The 20609-nt window shown below is 44.0% G+C and overlaps 1 protein-coding gene across 2 annotated transcripts in view; it reads left to right on the top strand.

Moving 5' to 3' along the window:
* The window catches only part of LOC106561046 (dual specificity protein phosphatase 8), a 65636-nt gene that overhangs the window by 23270 nt on the left and 21757 nt on the right, over positions 1-20609 (top strand). For both annotated transcript variants that reach the window (XM_014124620.3, XM_014124619.3), the window contains exon 3: positions 2390-2528. In XM_014124620.3, coding sequence (XP_013980095.2) covers positions 2390-2528 — 139 coding nt within the window. The remainder of the gene's footprint in view (positions 1-2389; positions 2529-20609) is intronic.

Below are 20609 nucleotides of genomic sequence, written 5' to 3'. Positions count from 1 at the left end.
CCTGGTGCTGTCCAGCGGTTGTTTAGTGATGCGGTGTTTCAGAGCTGCAGTAGGCTAGGCGCTGGCTGCTGGTCATGTGACCAAAACTTGCCTGACAACATGGAGAAGGAGCCTGGCTGGCGTGTCACACACACACACACACACACACACACACACACACGCGTACACACAAGCACGTAGACAAACACAGGCGCATGCTCGCCTCTCCTCCTCTCTGACAAACACGTTGTGACAAAGCATATACAGCATGCTGATGCACTGAAGAGGGCTTGAGCTGTCCACTGACAACCACGCATTTGGATTCTGAGTTTTGTTTTTGACAGATAGGACTTTATAATTCTATTGCCATGATTTGCTGTTACAGTGTCAATTCATGGTTATCAATGCGAAAACACGGTTAGATTTTGTTTTTACTCTGTGTCCATGTTGTATAATATTTTGCTATGTTCGCACATTTTGTTCCAGTAACCCTACCATCCGCCCAATTTTCAATTTTATCCTCATCAATTTACATACAATAGCCCATAATGACATAGCCAAAAAAGTTCTAAATGTTTGGAAATTAATCAAATAAAAAAAACAGAAATACCTTATTGACTTAAGTATTCAGACCCTTTGCTATGAGACTTGAAATTGAGCCCAGGTGCATCTTGTTTCCATTGATCATCCTTGAGATGTTTCTACAACTTCGTTGGAGTCCACCTGTAGTAAAATCAATTGATTGGACATGATTTGGAAAGGGACACACCTGTCTATATAAGGTCCCACAGTTGACAGTGCATGTCAGAGCAAAAACCAAGCCATGAGGTCGAAGGAATTGTCTGTAGAGCTCCGAGACACGATTGTGTCGAGGCACAGATCTGGGGAAGGGTACCAAAACATTTCTGCAGCATTGAAGGTCCCCAAGAACCCAGTGGCCTCCATCATTCTAAATGGAAGAAGTTTGAAACCACCAAGACTCTTCCTAGAGCTGGCCACCCGGCCAAACAATCAAGAACCCGGTGGCCACTTTTACAGAGCTCCAGAGTTCCTCTGCGGAGATGAGAGAACCTTCCAGAAGGACAACCATCTCTGTAGCACTCCACCAATCAGGCCTTTATGGTAGAGTGGTCAGACAGTAGCCACTCCTCAGTAAAAGGCACATGACAGCCCGCTTGGAGTTTGCCAATGGCAAGTAAAGGACTCTCAGACCATGATAAACAAGATTATCTGGTCTGATGAAACCAAGATTGAACTCTTTGGTCTGAAAACCAAGTTTCACATCTCGAGGAAACCTGGCACCATCCCTACGGTGAAGCATGGTAGTGGCAGCATCATGCTGTGGGGATGTTATTCACCGGCAGGGACTGGGAGACTAGTCAGGGTCGAGGAGAAAGTTGAACAGAGCAAAGTACAGATCCTTGATGAAAACCTGCTCCAGGAGCGCTCAGGACCTCAGACTGGGGTGAAGGTTCACCTTCCAACAGGACCACGACCCTAAGCACACAGCCAAGACAATGCAGGAGTGGCTTTGGGACAAGTCACTGAATGTCCTTGAGTGGCCCACCCCGGGCCTGGACTGGAGACCGATCAAACATCTCTGGAGAGACCTAAAAATAGCTTTGCAGCGACGCTCCCCATCCAACCTGATAGAGTTTGAAATTATCTGTAAAGAAGAATGGAGAAACTCCCCAAATACAGGTGTGCTTGTAGCATCATACCCAAGAAGACTCTGGGCTGTAATCGCTGCCAAAGGTGCTTCAACAAAGTACTGAGTAAAGGGTCTGAATACTTATGTAAATGTCATACTTTTTTTTATAGATTTGCCAAAATTGATAAAAAACCTGTTTTTGCTTTGTCATTATGGGGTATTGTGTGGAGATTGATGAGGGGGGAAAAACTATTTAATCAATTTTAGAATAAGACTGTAACGTAACAAAATTTGGAAAAAGTTAAGGGGTCTGAATACTTTCCGAATGCACTGTAAATGTATAGGTCAATTTGTTAGGGGTATTTTTCCCTCCAGATGAACAAAAGCAGTAAGCCCCTGTCTTTGAAAGTACAGATGTAGGATCTTAATTTGATCACTCTTTTGGTGCTGAGAATTTTCCTGCATAGTAGGAAATACAAATGTGTGGTGTATTCAAGGTTTAAAAGGTTTCTAAAGTTTTGTAATTTCCACTTTAAAATGTCAGACTTGATTAGCCCTAACAAAAAATTTATCAACCCCTTCAAAAAAAATGAACATACATGTATCCTTTAATGCAAACAGCATTGCTGTGGTCTTTTTTATCTGTGCAACAAAGCCATGTTTTACTCATTCGTTACGAGACCTTCATACCTGCGTCCATTGATACTGCCGTACCTTCATTGATCTCTGACGTCTTCTTCCTCGTTCGTGTTTCTGCAGGTTGAGATGGGCAGGAAACAGGAAGTGGTGATGTACGACCAGAGTTCCAAAGAGGCGGGGCAACTATCCAAAGACTGCTTTGTCCACATCCTACTGGGCAAGCTGGAGGGCACCTTCCACCGAGTCTCCCTGCTCACCGGTAGGCACTTACTCTGTGTGTGCGTGTGTGTGATAACAGAAACCTCCATCCTGGAGTTAGTGTTTACCAGCAAATGACGCCATGGTGTTTCACAACAGATCTTCACAGCTGATCCCAAGTCAGTTATTGTGTGTATGTTAAGATGTGGCCTGCATTGAACAAGTAGGCATTTCACTGTTGGGACTCTTCTCATTTGGGAAAAAGTCTGTCCTCTGTCCACCAAGTGACCCGGAAACCGTTCGAGTGGTCAAGGAGAGTGTAAAGTCGTTAGTAGGCGAACGGAAGAGTGTCCTCCCCTCGTGGAAATCGACCTCTCGTCTAGGATAGTCATATGTATCATCCTACCGGAGTCCTTCTCAGAAGTGTTTTGAAATCTGCCACACTCCCTTTGATCAGCTGTTGCTTTCTCAAAAGAGAAAAGCATGCAAACATTTAAGAACTGTGTGCTACTCATGCTGTCATCTATAAAATGTCTTGCACAACCAAATTAGTTTGCATCACTTTACAAAGTTCTTTTGCGATTCTACCCCTGTAAAAGTAATTTGCCTGATGACGCGCAGTGGAGGGTTGTCTGATTTAAAAAAAATCGCATTTCCGTCCACGTTCCCTCTCCTCGCCGCCTCTCCTCGATTACCTTTGGCCTTTTTCAAAAGGAGACGAGAGAGGACGGAGGAGAGAGGACAGGAGTTGAGCAAATCCAATTGAGAGAAGGCCTAGATCTCTGCAGCTGCTTCGACTGGAGCAGAGTGCCATGTGTCTGTTTGGGCAGCAGGTGTCACTAGTGAACATCATCTGTAATAGTGTCCATCATCCATCATGTTCCACTCACGTTTATCCACATACATACTTTTTCACTCTTAAAGAGGAAGTGAGGGAGGAAGGAAGGAAGGAATTAGGAAAGGAAGAATGAAGGAAAGAAGCAATACCGAGTAATTGTGGACGAGTTTTGTGTTACAAGCCGCTCCAAATAACTCCCCCCCCCCCCCCCCCCAAGCCCCCGTCCACACTACACACACCAAACACTTCTCTCTCTACTATCCCTTTAAAATTGAGGATTAAGCTTAAGTTAAACTAATACCTGTCTATCAAATCAGCCAGTCTTTTTACCTTTTTTGGGGGGGGGGGTAGCCATTCTTATCAACCAGTCTTATTTACCATACTTAACAGCTTGTCATATTGGCTGCTAAGAACCCTCAAAGTTAGAATGGAGGCCTGACGTGTGTATTAGCTGGCTCTGCAGAGGCTTAATAACTTCTCAGTATGGGACTGCAGCGCTGCAGAGACTCAGTGGCAGTAAGCACACAGAGGCTTATGCGCACACACACACACACACACACACATGGATGCACAGACGCACAAACACACATAGACACACACACAGGGAGGCTTAGGACCCTGGCTCAAATGTGTCAAATGAATCACTCAGGATTGGGAGAGAGACAGTGTGTGTGTGTGTGTGTGTGTGTGTGTGTGTGTGTGTGTGTGTGTGTGTGTGTGTGTGTGTGTGTGTGTGTGTGTGTGTGTGTGTGTGTGTGTGTGTGTGTGTGTGTGTGTGTGTGTGTAAAGATGTCCTACTCCTGCAAATCTCCAATAGCATAGTCAGATTACACTTTCCATGAGTCATTCGTAGAGGTTCACTCTACCTTAATGTACTTAAGATCCCCAATTTGTCACAGACACACACACACACACACCCACACACACATGTACCATGTAAGCCTGAAGAAGAAAGATCCCCTGTCAGCGGTTCTCTCTCTCACATTTCTTCCATTTCTGTCCCCTTCTCTGCTGTTTCCACGACAACAGTGGAAGAGAATATCCTGTGGGATATGATTCAGCCAATGAGAAGGACTGTTGTTGCGTAGTGTCGATGTCAGTGGTGTTAAGTCATAGCAGAATAACGTGTGTGTGTTTTCGAGTTTTAATGTCACGTGTACAAGTACAGTGAAATGCCTTTCTTGCAAGCTCTAAACCCAACAATGCAGTAATCAATGTAGCTCTAAAAATAACATTAAGGTAAAACAAAAACACACAAGACATAAAAGTAAGAAATGTGTTTGTATCCGTGTGTGTGTGTGTGTGTGTGTGTGTGTGTGTGTGTGTGTGTGTGTGTGTGTGTGTGTGTGTGTGTGTGTGTGTGTGTGTGTGTGTGTGTGTGTGTGTGTGTGATTGGGGTCATGGGCGATAACAGTGGTCTCTGTCCCCAGCTGAGCTTCACTGGGTCACAAACAGGACTAGTTGTCTGAGCCCGTCCACCACCTGCAATGATGTCACTTCCTGTTTAGAGTAGCGTGTGTGTGTGCATGCATGCATGCGCGCGTGTGAGAGAGAGAGAGACGGAGCACACAAAACAGAGTGACAATGTGGGGGAGAGAGTGAGAGGTACCGACAAAGCAAGAGAGAGAGAGATGCCAGCTCCCCTGCTGTTCTGAGGTCGGCAGCGCCGGCCTGTTGGCAGCCAGTCGTCATGGCAGCACAGCAGGGCGGCAGGATGTGACCGGGTCAAAAGTCAATCTGGTCACACGTCTTATGGCATTGGCTCTAGCATCTGGTCACGCGTGTGTTACTGGCCGTTTTTCACTTCATCCTGTCTCTCCTCTACAGATTTAGACCTTCAGTTAACAAAGTTCATTTATTTCCTCCATCCACCGTCCCTATTCCCCGGATTCATTTAGCAGTTATTGTAGTTTAATTGGCTCAGAATACCCAGGGAATCACCCCTCCTAAACCCCATTTCTTTCCCTTTTTTCCTCACTTCTCTGCTCCCATCCAACCCCCCCCCCCTTCTTCCCCCCCCCCTCCCCCGTCATTAACAGTGCTGATGACCTCATGATCTAAGCCGACTGCTTGGTGTGGCCCTCTCGACTCACACACATGCACGCGCAGCTATGCACAAGTGCTCCAAGCTACAAGAGGAGAGGATGGCGGGGAGGGAGGGAGACAAGTGGAGGAGGAGAGGCTAGGATAGAGGGATGAAAAGAAGCCTTAAATGGGATAGACAGAGTGAATACAGGAATAATTACAGCAGCTTGGTCTCGCTGTCTGGGGGAGAGAGGATTTACTGCCTAAACGGTTATGTACACACAGGCATGCTAAATGAAGGATTAGAACACACACACACGTGCTGCTAAACACACACACACACACACACACACACACACACACACACACACACACACACACACACACACACACACACACAGATAAGCAAAACCCACACACACACATCCAGAAGTAGCCTGTGCTATAGTGTTGATGCTGCCAAACACCAAATGGTAATGCTCTTTTAAGACATTCTGAGGCCCTACTCAGGCTTGTCATAACAGAATAGTTAATAACAGCTTGGGACTTTATGGAGCCCATAGGAGGTGGTGTTTGGGAGGGCGGGAAACAGCCAATGGTGCTTTAAGTGCAGACGTAGAAGTCAAATCAATCAATGGATCTACTCGATGCTGTAAGTGCTTCCTTCGCTATGTTGCGGGTGATGTCACGAGTGTCATGTGAGGTCCAGTCCCCATAGGGTTGTTTTTACTCGCTAAGAGGATTACGTGTATGGCCAGATGACTCTTCAGTGTTTGTGTTTCAAATGTGTGTGTGTGTGTGTGTGAGAACCGTGCTTGAGAGAGGAAAACTTAGCATCAGTAGAACGCAGGCAGTGCCAGACACACATACACAGCCCAGCCAGAGCCAGTCCCCAGTGGGTTTAGTCCCCAGTCTGTTTGTTTCTCACGTTGGCTATGCTGAGAACAGAGTGCACTAGAGCATAGCTCTTATCCTGATGTTATTATGAGAGAGAGAGAGAGAGGGGAGGGGGGGGGATGTTTGTATGAGCAATGAGAGATAAGATGATCGAGGAAAGAGAAAGGTAGAGATGTGTTGAGAAATGCACCCTCTGCAGATGAGAGTGTGTGAAGAGAGAGCGAGAACAGGAGAGAACGGCGAGAGAACGAGGCAGAGGTCCAGCTGTCGGGTGTGCAAGCCCTGCAGATGTGGAGAGAGGGTAAGAAAGGGAGAGGACGGAGAGAGAGAGAGGTAGACGTATAGGTACGGAGAGAGAGAAAGGTAGAGCGAGATGCAGGGGTGAGCGTGTGTGTGTGTGTGTGCGGTCTACAGATGTGCAGTGACTGTTCCTAATCTCTCCTATTGCCATCTGCCAGTGTTTTTTTCCCCCCTCAGGATTACTAAAGCTACATACCACTGGGCCGCACGCACACACACACACACACACACACACACACACACACACAGGGAGAGACCGACAGAGAGAGAGATCAGTAAAGCGAGTGAGAGAGAGCAGGTGCCTACATGCCCTACACTGGCGACGAGGATGGAATGGAAAAGAGATTGTGATCATCAAGTCTGTGTGCTGCATGCCAGATCCATCCAAAGCGCTTTACATTGTGTGTGATCATTATTCCACCTCCACCAATGTGTATCACCAGAGAGGAAGAGGCGAAACGAGAGGCTTTACTCTGCCCAAAATCTGTCCACGAATATAAGCCCACGAAGTGTATGGAGGTCAACTAGTGTCGAATTTGGTCCCCAATATATTTTTTTGCTTATTTGCTACGTGAGGCTTATTTGAACGAATATACATTTTCGCATTGGTTTCGTAAGTTGGTTTGAATGCACTGATACAAGTGCATGGCATTTCTGCAACTTTAGAAAAGTTGTGAGCAATCAGCCAATGAAGAAGAAAATGTACTACTTTAAAATGGTTTCACAGATGCTACAATGGCACAGATACAAAGATAAGTATTCTATCTATCTCTATGCCCTGTTGTTCAGAGGTGTATCTGCCCTCTCATTGGCTAGAGTGGTCCCACCTGCCTTCCATCTTTAAGGACATGTATTTCCATTGTTAGAGCGGTCACTTGACTATCTTGTCAATATAATAGACAATCTTTGGTAGCACTGACATCAGGGATACACAGCAGCCATTTTGTGCCAGATATTAGGAAATGAAAGATATCGCTTACGCACACACAGAAGCCGCGGTGTGAGGGCCTCTAGGCTTTGATGAGATCAGGTTTGGGTGTAACTGCACAGTCTACAGTACAAAGGTCAATCCAGTTGTGCTGTTATACAACTGGGCGGCGGCCCCTGCGTGTGTGTGTGTGTGTGTGTGTGTGGAAGAGAGAGAGAGAGAGACGCTGAGGAAGTGAGGTAATTGTGGGAGGCAGACTCTCACAATGCAGCCGTTCAGAGACATTCCAACGCACTACATAAGGAGGTCTGTGTGTGTATGTATGTGTTGGTTAGACAGACCTATTGAGGAGGTGAGGTAATTCACCTCCTTCCATCCTGATGAATGACGGTCTGTGTGTGTGTGTGTCTGTGTGTAAACGTCATTTTTAATGTCGGACTGTAGCATGACCTGCCTGAGCCCTCTCAGAATGAAAGCTTTATGTTTCTCTTTCATTTCCAGTACTGGGTGGTAATCTCTGTGGCTATACACAGCCCGAGGAACGCAATAATGTGGCCAACCCACAACCCTGGTGTTCCACGGGCAGTGCTCTAACCTACTGAGCCAATCGGAAGCAATAGCCAAATAATAATCCCAGACCATTTTACTAGCAATCAACTGCTCATACTCTGAGTATAAAGTATTTTTAATGTGGAAAGCCACTCTTAACTACGCTGTAATACATTGAGCGTATTTCCATTTGGCGCATAGAAATGTTAAATGTTCTCTAACAAACTCACTACATTATGGAGTACCAAGCTAAATAATGATTGGATGTGTGTGGCCTGAAATGTATGTATAGGATCATGGGATTGGATTGTTTATGTTCACAGCTGTATTTTGATTGGTCACAGATGAGGTCATTGAGGTCACAGTTATCTTATGGTTGGCTGCCAGGGGTCATGGTCCTGCCCTTTTTTTTTCTCTCTTTCCCTCACCCCTCTCATCCAGCTCTCCTTCCCCTTCTCCCCATTCACCCTTCTACCCTCCCTCGCTTCCTATCTGCTCCGTATCCATTACGTACCGGGGACTCTTGGCAGATCAATGATTTCATTGAGAAGGAGCCAGTGGTGCCATTAAGAGGTGAGCTCACCTTCCCGAGGGAGGTCTGGCACATTATACTCAATGACCTTCTCCCTCTCTCCTCCTCCCTCTCTTCCCTCCCCCTTTCTCTGTCTCTCTGTCTCTTTCCCTCTCCTCCTCTCTTTGCTCCCCTTTCCCTCTCCTTTCTGATCCCCTCCTCTTATACCTCTCCTACCCACTCACTCTCCTCCACCTCCCCTTTCCTCCCTTCCTCTCTTACCTTCATCCTCTCCTCCTTCAGTATTTCTCTTCAGACTCCTGCGGTCGTCACATCTGGCGCCAGTGGCCTGTGTACTCTCACCCCTGGCCCGTAGACACACACACACACATACAATACACACACACAGACACACCTGACCCCGCCCCAGTCAGCCCCTGCCCGAGGAGCAGAAAGGTCAAACCGATGACCTGTAAGAATGCCAATGACATCACCTCTCCTGAATACGTGCACAATGGCACACTTGCATACATGAGTTGCATACTCTATGGCTACAAACAGTCACAAAGACACACACAGTGGTTGACATACAATGCAGGGGCACAAATACTCGCCTGTGTGCACACACACCCCAGAGGACCTGGTTTTCTCAGCCGTACCCTGTACGTTTTATGTAACAGTGTTGTGTTTCTGCCAGTGTTCTCATCATCCCCTGTCTCCCTGGCCTCACATGATGAGCTTGATGTCATCTTCCCTTTTCCCCCTCAAAACTGCAGCATGAAAACATGCTGGCCAGCGTGTGTGTGTGTGTGTGTGTGTCTGCTGCTGCCAAATGTTTCCAACGTGACGTGATCTAGCTGTGTTCCTGCTCTCCCTCTTCCCCCTCTTCCTCACTCCCCCACTGGCTTAAAGGGCCCACACACAGGGAGACACACGCAGAAACATTCACTTAGAGAAACAGGCAGTAGGCACGCATGCTTTACATTAGATGCATACACATGAACAAACATGGCGGTCACACACTTGGACACGTAAACCCTTATGGGCACCCGCCTTCCCGCTCACAGTCTGTTTCTTCGTGCTTTGCTTTAACAGCCATGTGACAATGTGACTTAGACATGCCACTGTTAAACAGACTGCTATACACTCTAAAACATGGACAGTGGTCTAGGCCAGGCGATATTCACGTCAGGGTTGGCGTGCATCTTCAGTGGAAAATAACAGCAGCCGAATGAGGCTGGACGAACATCTAGCCTAGTTCTACTTTGGCCTGGCCCGGGTCCATTAGATTCCATTCATTCTCTACCACTTTAGTCGCGACTGCGTCATTCCGTAGAACAATGGTGGATTCCTGTTTACCCTCGTGCCTGACTTTGATCCACTTTATCTCTGGCATGCCACCAAAACCCCTTCCTTGCTTACCTGGGTGGTTGCCATGGTGTTTATGCAAGTAGCCAGCGGATCGTTTTGGTCCCATCTGGAACACACTTCACCCATGATGGGGATGATTTCAGGCTCGTCTTCCCAGAACTGGTGCATGCCAGAGTGAGTCAGAGTTGCAGCATACTGTACGAGAGACGAGAGAGCATATGGATTTACAACATACGGAGATGAGTGTCTTGGCCAAAAAGATGTGGGGCATTTAGAAAGGATTGTAACCCACTCGTTCATTCATAGAGTACGGTAAGTATATAGCCAACACACACACACACACACACACACACACACACACACACACACACACACCGAGGAACTGGTATTGTAAATACATGTTAAATACACACACTCCCGTTGACCCTCCTGGACTTCGGTTTCTTGATAAAGGCGGGAGATTTTCCGTCACCGCGGAAACAGCAGGCTAAATCTGGAGTTCCTGTCAAGCCCAAGGCCCCTGGTGAGGAATGCTGCAGTTCGTCATCATTCCTCATATCCCTCCTCTCTCTCTCTCTCTCTCTCTCTCTCTCTCTCTCTCTCTCTCTCTCTCTCTCTCTCTCTCTCTCTCTCTCTTCTCTCTCTCTCTCTCTCTCTCTCTCTCTCTCTCTCTCTCATTCATATATATATATATATATATAACACACACACATATATATATATACACAACATATATATATATACACACACATATATATATATATATACACACACACATATATATATATATACACACACATACATATATATATATACACACACACACACACACACACACACACACACACACATATATATAATATACACACACACACATATACAGTATTGTCACGTCCTGACCAGTATAGGGGTTATTTGTTATTGTAGTTTGGTCAGGACGTGGCAGGGGGTGTTTGTTTTATGTGGTTCAGGGTGTGTTTTGTGTATGTGTTTAGGTAGAGGGGTATTTGATTTATTAGTCCGGGGTTTGTTAGTCATTGTTCTATGTTAGTATATTTCTATGTTCTATCTAGTCTTTTGTAGTTCTATGTTTAGTTAATTGGGGTTGGCAGCTAGTTATTGTTGCCTCTGATTGAGGGTCCTATAATTAGGAGTTTGTTTTTCATGGGATTTTGTGGGAGATTGTTCTTGTTTAGCTGTTTGCCTGACAAGACTGTCAAGTTCGTTTTGTTTTGTATACGTTTTATGTGTTTTCCTTCTTCACCAATAAAAAAAGATGAGTGTACATTTTCCCGCTGCGTCTTGGTCTCTACCGTACGACACCCGTGACAAGTATACACACTCTTTACGTATTGATCAATGGAGATGATTTGTTTGGCCACCAAGCCCAAAACTTTGGCGGTGATATCATTTCATGAAACTTTTTTTTTTAATAACTTTTTATTTCACGTAATATTACTATAGTAAGTGCCTCTTCAGCTAAAATCATATTCTAATGAAATGGTGACTGATAACAATGGAGCTCTTTAGTATTACTTGTACTACCAGTACCAGTCAAAAGTTTGTATTTTTTTTAAACTATTTTCTACATTGTAGAATAAATAGTGAAGACATAGAAAACTACGAAATAACACATATGGAATCATGTAGTAACCAAAAAGGTGTCAAAGTAGTCACCCTTTGCCTTGATGACAGCTTTTCACACTCTTGGTATTCTCTCAACCAGCTTCATGAGGCAGTTACCTGGAATGCATTTAAATTAACAGGGGTGCCTTGTTAATTTGTGGAATTTATTTCCTTCCTAATGCGTGTGAGCCAATCAGTTGTGTTGTGACATGGTAGGGGTGGTATACAGAAGATAGCCCTATTTGGTAAAAGACCAAGTCCATATTATGGCAAGAACAGCTCAAATAAGCAAAGATAAATGACAGTCCATCATTACTTTAAGACATGAAGGTCAGTCAATCTGGAAAATTTCAAGAACTTTGAAAGTTTCTTAAAGTGCAGTCGCAAAAACTGTCAAGCACTATGATGGAACTGGCTCTCATGAGGACCGCCACAAGAAAGGAAGACCCAAAGTTACCTCTGCTGCAGAGGATAAATTCATTAGAGTTAACTGCACCTCAGATTGCAACCCAAATAAATGCTTCACAGAGTTCAAGTGACAGACACATCTCAACATCAACTGTTCAGAGGAGACTGTGTGAATCAGGCCTTCATGGTCGAATTGCTGCAAAGAAATCAGAACTAAAAGATACCAATAATAAGAAGAGACTTGCTTGGGCCAAAAAACATGAGCAATGGACATTAGACCGGTGGAAATCTGTCCTTGGTCTGATGAGTCCAAATTTGAGATTTTTGGTCCCTTCCGACTTGGCTTTGTGAGACGCAGAGTAGGTGAACGGATGATCTCCGCATGTGTGGTTCCCACCGTGAAGCATGGAGGAGGAGGTGTGATGGTGTGGGTTGCTTTACTGGTGACACTGTCAGTGATTTATTTAGAATTGAAGGAACACTTAAGCAGCATGGCTACCACAGCAGTCTGCAGCGATACGCCATCCCATCTGGTTTGCGCCTAGTCCCACTATCATTTGTTTTTCAACAGGACAATGACCCAAAACACACCTCCAGGCTGTGTAAGGGCTATTTGACCAAAAAGGAGAGTGATGGAGTGCTGAATCAGATGACCTGGCCTCCACAATCACCAGACCACAACCCAATTGAGATAGTTTGGGATGAGTTGGACCGCGGAGTGAAGGAAAAGCAGTGCTCAGCATATGTGGGAACTCCTTCAAAACTGTTGGAAAAGCATTCCTCATGAAGCTGGTTGAGAGAATGCCAAGAGTGTGCAAAGCTGTCATCAAGGCAAAGGGTGGTACTTTCAAGAATCTCAAATATGAAATATATTTTTATTTGTTTAACACTTTTTTGGTTACTATAGAATTCCATATGTGTTATTTCATAGTTTTGATGTCTTCACTATTATTCTACAATGTAGAAAATAGTTTTTTTTTTTAAATCATACAAATATAGAAAAACCCTTGAATGAGTAGGTGTGTCCAAACTTTTGACTGGTACTGTATGTCAGTCTCATTAACACTACTGAACTGGCAGTGTACAAGCTTAATCTTTATAAGCAGAGTACAACATAACAAATGAATTGGCATGACACTTTTTCCCATATGCTGAGACCAGGTTGTACATTGTCATGTAATCAGATATTTCTTATAAATGCAATCAAATGTAATATACTGCATTTCACTAGATATTTACAAATACATTTGAAAATATATTAACCAAATATATTGATAAATACATGTTAAAATAAATTCCAAAACACATAATGTATTTCAGATAGTATTTTGAAACACATTAAATCCATTTTCCAATGCATTTAGCATATATTGTGATATACATTTTACATATATTGTGTGTGTGTGTGTGTGTGTGTGTGTGTGTGTGTGTGTGTGTGTGTGTGTATGAGTATACACATATATATATATATATATATATACATACATACACTAACCATTCAAAAGTTTGGTGTCACTTAGAAATGTCCTTGTTTTTGAAAGAAAAGCAAAAAATTTTGTCCATTAAAATAACATCAAATTGATCAGAAATAGAGTGTCGAAATTGTTAATGTTGTAAATGACTATTGTAGCTGGAAACGGCTGATTTATTTAATGGAATATCTACATAGGCGTACAGAGGCCCATTATCAGCAACCATCACTCCTGTGTTCCAATGGCACGTTGTGTTAGCTCATCCAAGTTTATCATTTTAAAAGGCTAATTGATCATTAGAAAATAATTTTGCAATTATGTTAGCACAGCTGAAAACTGTTGTCCTGATTAAAGAAGCAATAAAACTGGCCTTCTTTAGACTAGTTGAGTATCTGGAGCATCAGCATTTGTGGGTTCGATTACAGGCTCAGAATGGCCAGAAATAAAGAACTTTCTTCTGAAACTCATCAGTATATTCTTGTTCTGAGAAATGTAAGGCTATTCCATGCAAGAAATTGCCAAGAAACTGAAGATCTGGTACAATGCTGTGTACTACTCCCTTCACAGAACAGCGCAAACTGGCTCTAACCAGAATAGAAAAAGGAGTGGGAGGTCCCGGTGCACAACTGAGCAAGAGGACAAGTACATTAGTGTCTAGTTTGAGAAACAGACGCCTCACAAGTCTCTATGGGGGTGCCACAGGGTTCAATCCTCAGGCCGACTCTTTTCTCTGTATACATCAATGATGTCGCTCTTGCTGCTGGTGATTCTCTGATCCACCTCTACGCAGACGACACCATTCTGTATACTTCTGGCCCTTCTTTGGACACTGTGTTAACCAACCTCCAGAGGAGCTTCAATGCCATATAACTCTCCTTCCGTGTCCTCCAACTGCTCTTAAATGCAAGTTAAACTAAATGCATGATCTTCAACCGATCGCTGCCCACACCTGCCCGCCTGTCCATCATCACTACTCTGGACGGTTCTCACTCAGAATATGTGGACAACTACAAATACCTAGGTGTCTGGTTAGACTGTAAACTCTCCTTCCAGACTCACATTAAGCATCTCCAATCCAAAATTAAATCTAGAATCGGCAACAAAGCATCCTTCACTCATGCTGCCAAACATACCCTCGTAAAACTGACTATGCTACCGATCCTTGACTTCGGCGATGTCATTTACAAAATAGCCTCCAACACTCTACTCAGCAAATTGGATGCCGTCTATCACAGTGCCATCCGTTTTGTTACCAAAGTCCCATATACTACCCACCACTGCACCCTGTATGCTCTCGTTGGCTGGCCCTCGCTTCATTTTCGTTGCCAAACCCACTGGCTCCAGGTCATCTGTAAGTCTTTGCTAGGTAAAGCCACGCCTTATCTCAGCTCACTGGTCACCATAGCAGCACCCACCCGTAGCACGCGCTCCAGCAGGTATATCTCACTGGTCATCCCCAAAGCCAATTCCTCCTTTGGCCGCCTTTCCTTCCAGTTCTCTGCTGCCAGTGACTGGAACGAACTGCAAAAATCACTGAAGCAGGAGACTCATATCTCCCTTACTAACTTTAAGCACCAGCTGTCAGAGCAGCTCACAGATCACTGCACTTGTACATAACCCATCTGTAAATAGCCTATTCAACTACCTCATCCCCATACTGTTATTTATTGTATTTATTTTGCTCCTTTGCACCCCAGTATCTCTACTTGCACACTCATCTTCTGCACATATATCACTCCAGTGTTTAATTGCTATATTGTAATTATTTTGCCACTATGGCCTATTTTATTGCCTTACCTCCCTTATCCTACCTCATTTGCACACACTGTATATAGACTTTTTCTATTGTATCATTGACTGTATGTTTGTTTATTCCATGTGTAACTCTGTGTTGTTTGTGTTGCACTGCTTTGCTTTATCTTGGCCAGGTCGCAGTTGTAAGTGAGAACTTGTTCTCAACTAGCCTACCTGGTTAAATAAAGGTGAAATAAAATTTAAAAAACAAGTCCTCAACTGGCAGCTTTATTAAATAGTACCCGCAAAACACCAGTCTCAACGTCAACAGTGAAGAGGCGACTTCGGGATGCTGGCCTTCTAGGCAGAGTTCCTCTGTCCAGTGTCTGTGTTCTTTTGCCCATCTTAATCTTTTATTTTTATTGGCCAGTCGGAGATATGGCTTTTTCTTTGCAACTCTGCCTAGAAGAGACATTTTCGCAGACATTTTCCTTAAGCACAAAAGCTTATTTCTACTTTGCCAATGTAATCCATCCACCTGACAGGTGTGGCATATCAAGAAGCTGATTAAACAGCATGATCATTACACAGGTGCACCTTGTGCTCGGGACAATAAAAGGCCACTCTAAAATATGCAGTTTTTTAACACAACACAATGCCACAGTTTTTATGTAGAGTGCAATTGACATGCTCACTGCAGGAATGTCTACCAGAGCTGTTACCAGAGATCTGAATATTCCTTTCTCTACCATAAATTGCCTCCAACTTAATTCTTGAGAATTTGGCAGTACGTCCAACCGGTCTCACATGCAGACACGTGGACCCACGCCTGCCCAGGACCTCCACATCTGGCTTCTTCACCTGCAGCATCGTCTGAGGCCAGCCCCCCCAGACAGCTGATGAAACTGTGGGTTTGCACAACCGAGAATTTCTGCACAAACTATCAGAAACCATCTCAGGGAAGCTCATCTGCGTGCTCGTCGTCCTCACCAGGGTCTTGACCTGACTGCAGTTCACAGTCGTAACTGACTTCAGTGGGAAAATGCTCACCTTCAATGGCCACTGGCACGCTGGAGAAGTGTGCTCTTCACGGATTAATCCTGGTTTCAATTGTACCGGGCAGATGGCAGACAGCGTATATGGCGTTGTGTAGGCGAGCGTAGGCGAGCGTAGGGCTGGGCGGTATACCATATTTTACGATATACCGTTATTGATGCACGTACCAGTTTGGCTTTTTACTTTAACTTCTATAACGGTATTTGAATGTTTGGTTTGTTAAGTGTGATACGCCGTGTCTAACGTCCATTTTTAGAGTTTACTATTTGAGTCATCTCTCTCTGCTCTCTCTCCATGCCGCTTTCCACACTGACCTAGCCCCGCCACCTGTCACTCAAGGAGCACATTGGTTTTTCCTCGACCACGAGACACTTGCATTCAGTCTGCATGGTCAATGCAGCACATGCAACAATGTTGATGATAACAATGTTGTTTTCACTTCGCTTCTTAATGTAAATCTACTAGCGTTCTATAATTACACTATTAGTTTGGGTTTCTTACATCTGCAAACGACTAGTTTGTCTTGTGTTAACAAGTTGAGCCTATATCGTGTTATCCGCTAATGCCAAGTCAGAGTCAGAGCAAACTAGCTAAACAGCCTAATAATGTTGTTTGTGCAACAGTATCTTCTAAATCAAAGAGTAATACACGAAGCATGAATATGTTAGCTATATGAAGTAGCTGAGAGAAAACATTTAATGTAGCCAAAGATTATAGGGTCCCCTAGGAAACACTTATCAACACTTTGGTTCCGACCCTGTCACAATAACTCCTCCCTGTAATTTTCATTTGTTGTCATGTCAAACAACACTGTATTGTATAGAATTAGAATACTTATTCTATTGCCACGATTCCAACAGTTCACCTAAGTGTTTGCTCTAAATCGCAAGTCAAATCGCAATTGCAACATTTGGTTAAAAATAAGGCCTAAATTGTTGGCACATATTGTGCAGCCCTATGTGGCAATGTGGAAATTATCTCAAATGAGTGCAGGAAATGCAGAAATTGATGAATGTAGAACATTATTTTTGGTTGAAGTTGAATTGAACAGTATAAAACAATCAGACTGGAGAGAGGCCCATTTAAATCACTTACAATGTATGTATTGACAGCCTAGGGTCATTCACTACTCAAAATAACTTTTAATATTAAAAAAACAAAATACTGTCATACCATAAAACATTTTTAAAATACTGTGATATGATATTTTGGCCATTTCGCCCAGCCCTAGGCTAGCAGTTTGTCACGGCTGTTTAAATGATCGGACCAAAATGCAGCGTCTGTTTCGTTCCACATCTTTATTAGACCATGAAACTCAATGCAATATCAAAATAAACTTAAGGACAAAACAACAAACCGTGACGCAGGAGGAACAAACACACTCACAAAATATAATCACCCACAAAAACACAAGTGGGGACAAACATCAACTTAAATATGACCTCCAATTAGAGACAACGTCAACCTCTAATTGTTGCCTCTAATTGGAGGTCATACCAAACAAAAACCAACCTAGAAATACAAAACTAGAAACTAAACATAGAAATACAAAAACGGATAAACACCCCCTGTCACGCCCTGACCTACTCTACCATAGAAAATAACAACTTACTATGGTCAGGACGTGACACAGTTTGCTGATGTCAATGTTGTGAACAGAGTGCCCAATGGTGGCAGTGGGGTTATATTATGGGCAGGCATAAGCTACGGACAACGAACACAATTGCATTTTCTCTATGGCAATTTGAATGCACAGAGATACCGTGTCGATATCCTGAGGCCCATTATTGAGCCATTCATCCACCGCCATCACCTCATTATTCAGCATGATAATGCACGGCCCCATGTTGCAAGGATCTGTACACAATTCGTGGAAGCTGAAAATGTCCCCGTTTTTCCATGGCCTGCATTCTCACCAGACACCCGTTGAGCATGTTTGGGATGCTCTGGATCGACGTGTACGACAGCTTGTTCCAGTTCCCGCCAATATACAGCAAGAGGACTGGGCCAACATTCCACAGGCCACAATCAAACTGCCTTTATTTTGCTGGACCCCAGGAAGAGTAGCTACTACATTGGCAGCAGCTAATGGGGATCCATAATAAATACAAGAAACAGCCTGACCAACTCTATGTGAAGGAGATGTGTTGCGCTGCATGAGGCAAATGGTGGCCACACCAGATACTGACTGGTTTTCTGATTCACGCCCATATCTTTTTTCTAAGGCTCTGTGAGCAACAGATGCATATCTGTTTTCCTAGTCATGTAAAATCCATAGATTGTGTGTGTGTGTGTGTGTGTGTGTGTGTGTGTGTGTCAGGGCCATAGAGGTCCGACTCCTAAGAGATCCTGTATGTAGATGTATTAATGTCTATGGGGACAGCATGACTGGTTCCTCTGAGCCTTGCGTCACCTCTGGCTCCATTGTTCTCTGTCAGGGCACTCTGCTAATAATGTCACTCACTGCTGGGTGGATGTGACCCGGAGTACTGCCTTAGAACAGCCAGAGCCAAACGCCGTTCTGTCTCTATAGGGGCTGCCATGACAGGAAAGCACACCCTAACCCAGGACACAGGGATGGCCACTGTCTTCATCTCCACCCAAAACATAGCCCTCCTGAGGATACATGTTTATACCGTATATAGATGTTTCTATGACATTACTTTATCCAGAAATATATCTTAGTGCATATTGTGTCAGTTGGAAGGATTCTGAAAGGACTCAAATGCATATTCTTAAACCTTTTTTTAGACCAAACTTGCTAGGAAAATAGTAGCATGTTTTTTGCAACATTAGTTTGCAACTTTTAGGAATTACTACCAACATAAATTGGCTACAATTTGAGGTTCAATGTATTCATTGTTTTGTGCCATTCAGTGTTTTTCTGTCAGTTCGTTCCTTTATATAAAGGGACTGGGTGTGCTGTGACATAATTTCCTGATCAGGAAATGATGTGGAGGGAGAGAGGTTGGGGGGGGGGTGTAAGGAAAAAGAGGTAGAAAAACTGAGAGAAGATGAGAGGAAAATAAGGACAGATAAGGAGAGAGAGAGAAGCAAGAGAGTGCGAGAAATAGAAACTAAGATGGAGATAGAGCGAGCCTATTGAGCAGGGTTTTCATGATAGATTATCTATCTAACTAACTAACTAGAGGAGCAGAAGGGGCTGTGTGGCCTGTAGCACAGTAAGTTCTGTTCTGGGACCTCTCTGTCTGTCAGCTGCCTGCAGCGTTGATAGGAGCTAATTAACACTAGTCTGACCTGGCTTCAGCCCAAGTCTATCCCGACCATGTCAGCACACTCATTTGTGTGTGTGTGTGTGTGTGTGTGTGTGTGTGTGTAGACATCCTTCCATCTGGCATATTCAGCGAGGTCATAAACTTAAAGAACACTGTCAGAGAAAGACGGAAAGAGAAAAGCATAAAGAGAGAGTCTTATTTCCATGCGGACCACAACCGTATTTCCATAATCCATTGAATAAATATTTGCCATCATAAAAGTTGCAATTAATATTTACATTAGATCAACCTCTGCTTCTTTCCCCTAGTGACCAGTGTGTTACAGCTTCCTATGAGCATTATAATGAATAAACCATCCGTTATGCTAGAGTACACCCACCCTGATAGACAGTCTCCTCTAGGGAAATCAGACCTGAGCCACACACACAACGACGTAATCATTTAATCACAACTAGTTCTCACAGTCTCACGTCAAAATTAGACGTTCATCCTTATTTCTCAAACGTCACATTTTTGGCACGAGAGATTTGGGTTACGTTTAGGCATTAACTCAGAACTGTTAAGGTTAGGTATTAACTCTGAATGGTTAAAGTTTGGGAAAGTATAAAAAAAATAATCTAAAATAACAACTTTCTATGGCTGGATTTGAACATGGTACCTTTGGCACCAGAGGCAGATGCTTATGCACATCCGCCATCCCTGAAACCTACTTGAAGATAACGGCGCTCACTGTTGCCCCCTAGTGGCAGGTTTCCACATCATCTCCCGACGTCCTCAGACATGGATGGACGTCGAACACTGACTTGTATCACGGGTGATCTGGCTGTTAACCAACCCCCATCCCCCATTATCATATGGTAAGCATACAGACACACATACACACACACACAAACCTTCCCCCATCCACAAACTCTAATGGGGATAAACACAAAATGCAAACATACGGTACATACACAGTGAACACCTCACACTGGGATTTTGAAGGAGCTCATCTGGCTGATGAAAGGCAGTATGGTCCTGACTGGCCCCCAACAGAGTGTGTGATGGCTTTCCCTACCCCCTGTGTGTGTGTGTGTGTGTGTGTGTGTGTGTGTGTGTGTAATTCTTCCTCCCTTGCCCGTGGTTGATGGAGTTTACGTCTGTATATTTGTGCAGTCTGCTTCTCCCAAGGTCTATCTCATGGGGGGGTAG

This window comes from Salmo salar, chromosome 10 (genome assembly GCF_965601325.2).
Source record: "Salmo salar chromosome 10, fSalSal1, whole genome shotgun sequence".
Classification (NCBI taxonomy): Eukaryota; Metazoa; Chordata; class Actinopteri; order Salmoniformes; family Salmonidae; genus Salmo; species Salmo salar.
This window is presented reverse-complemented; position numbering and strand designations above follow the sequence as displayed.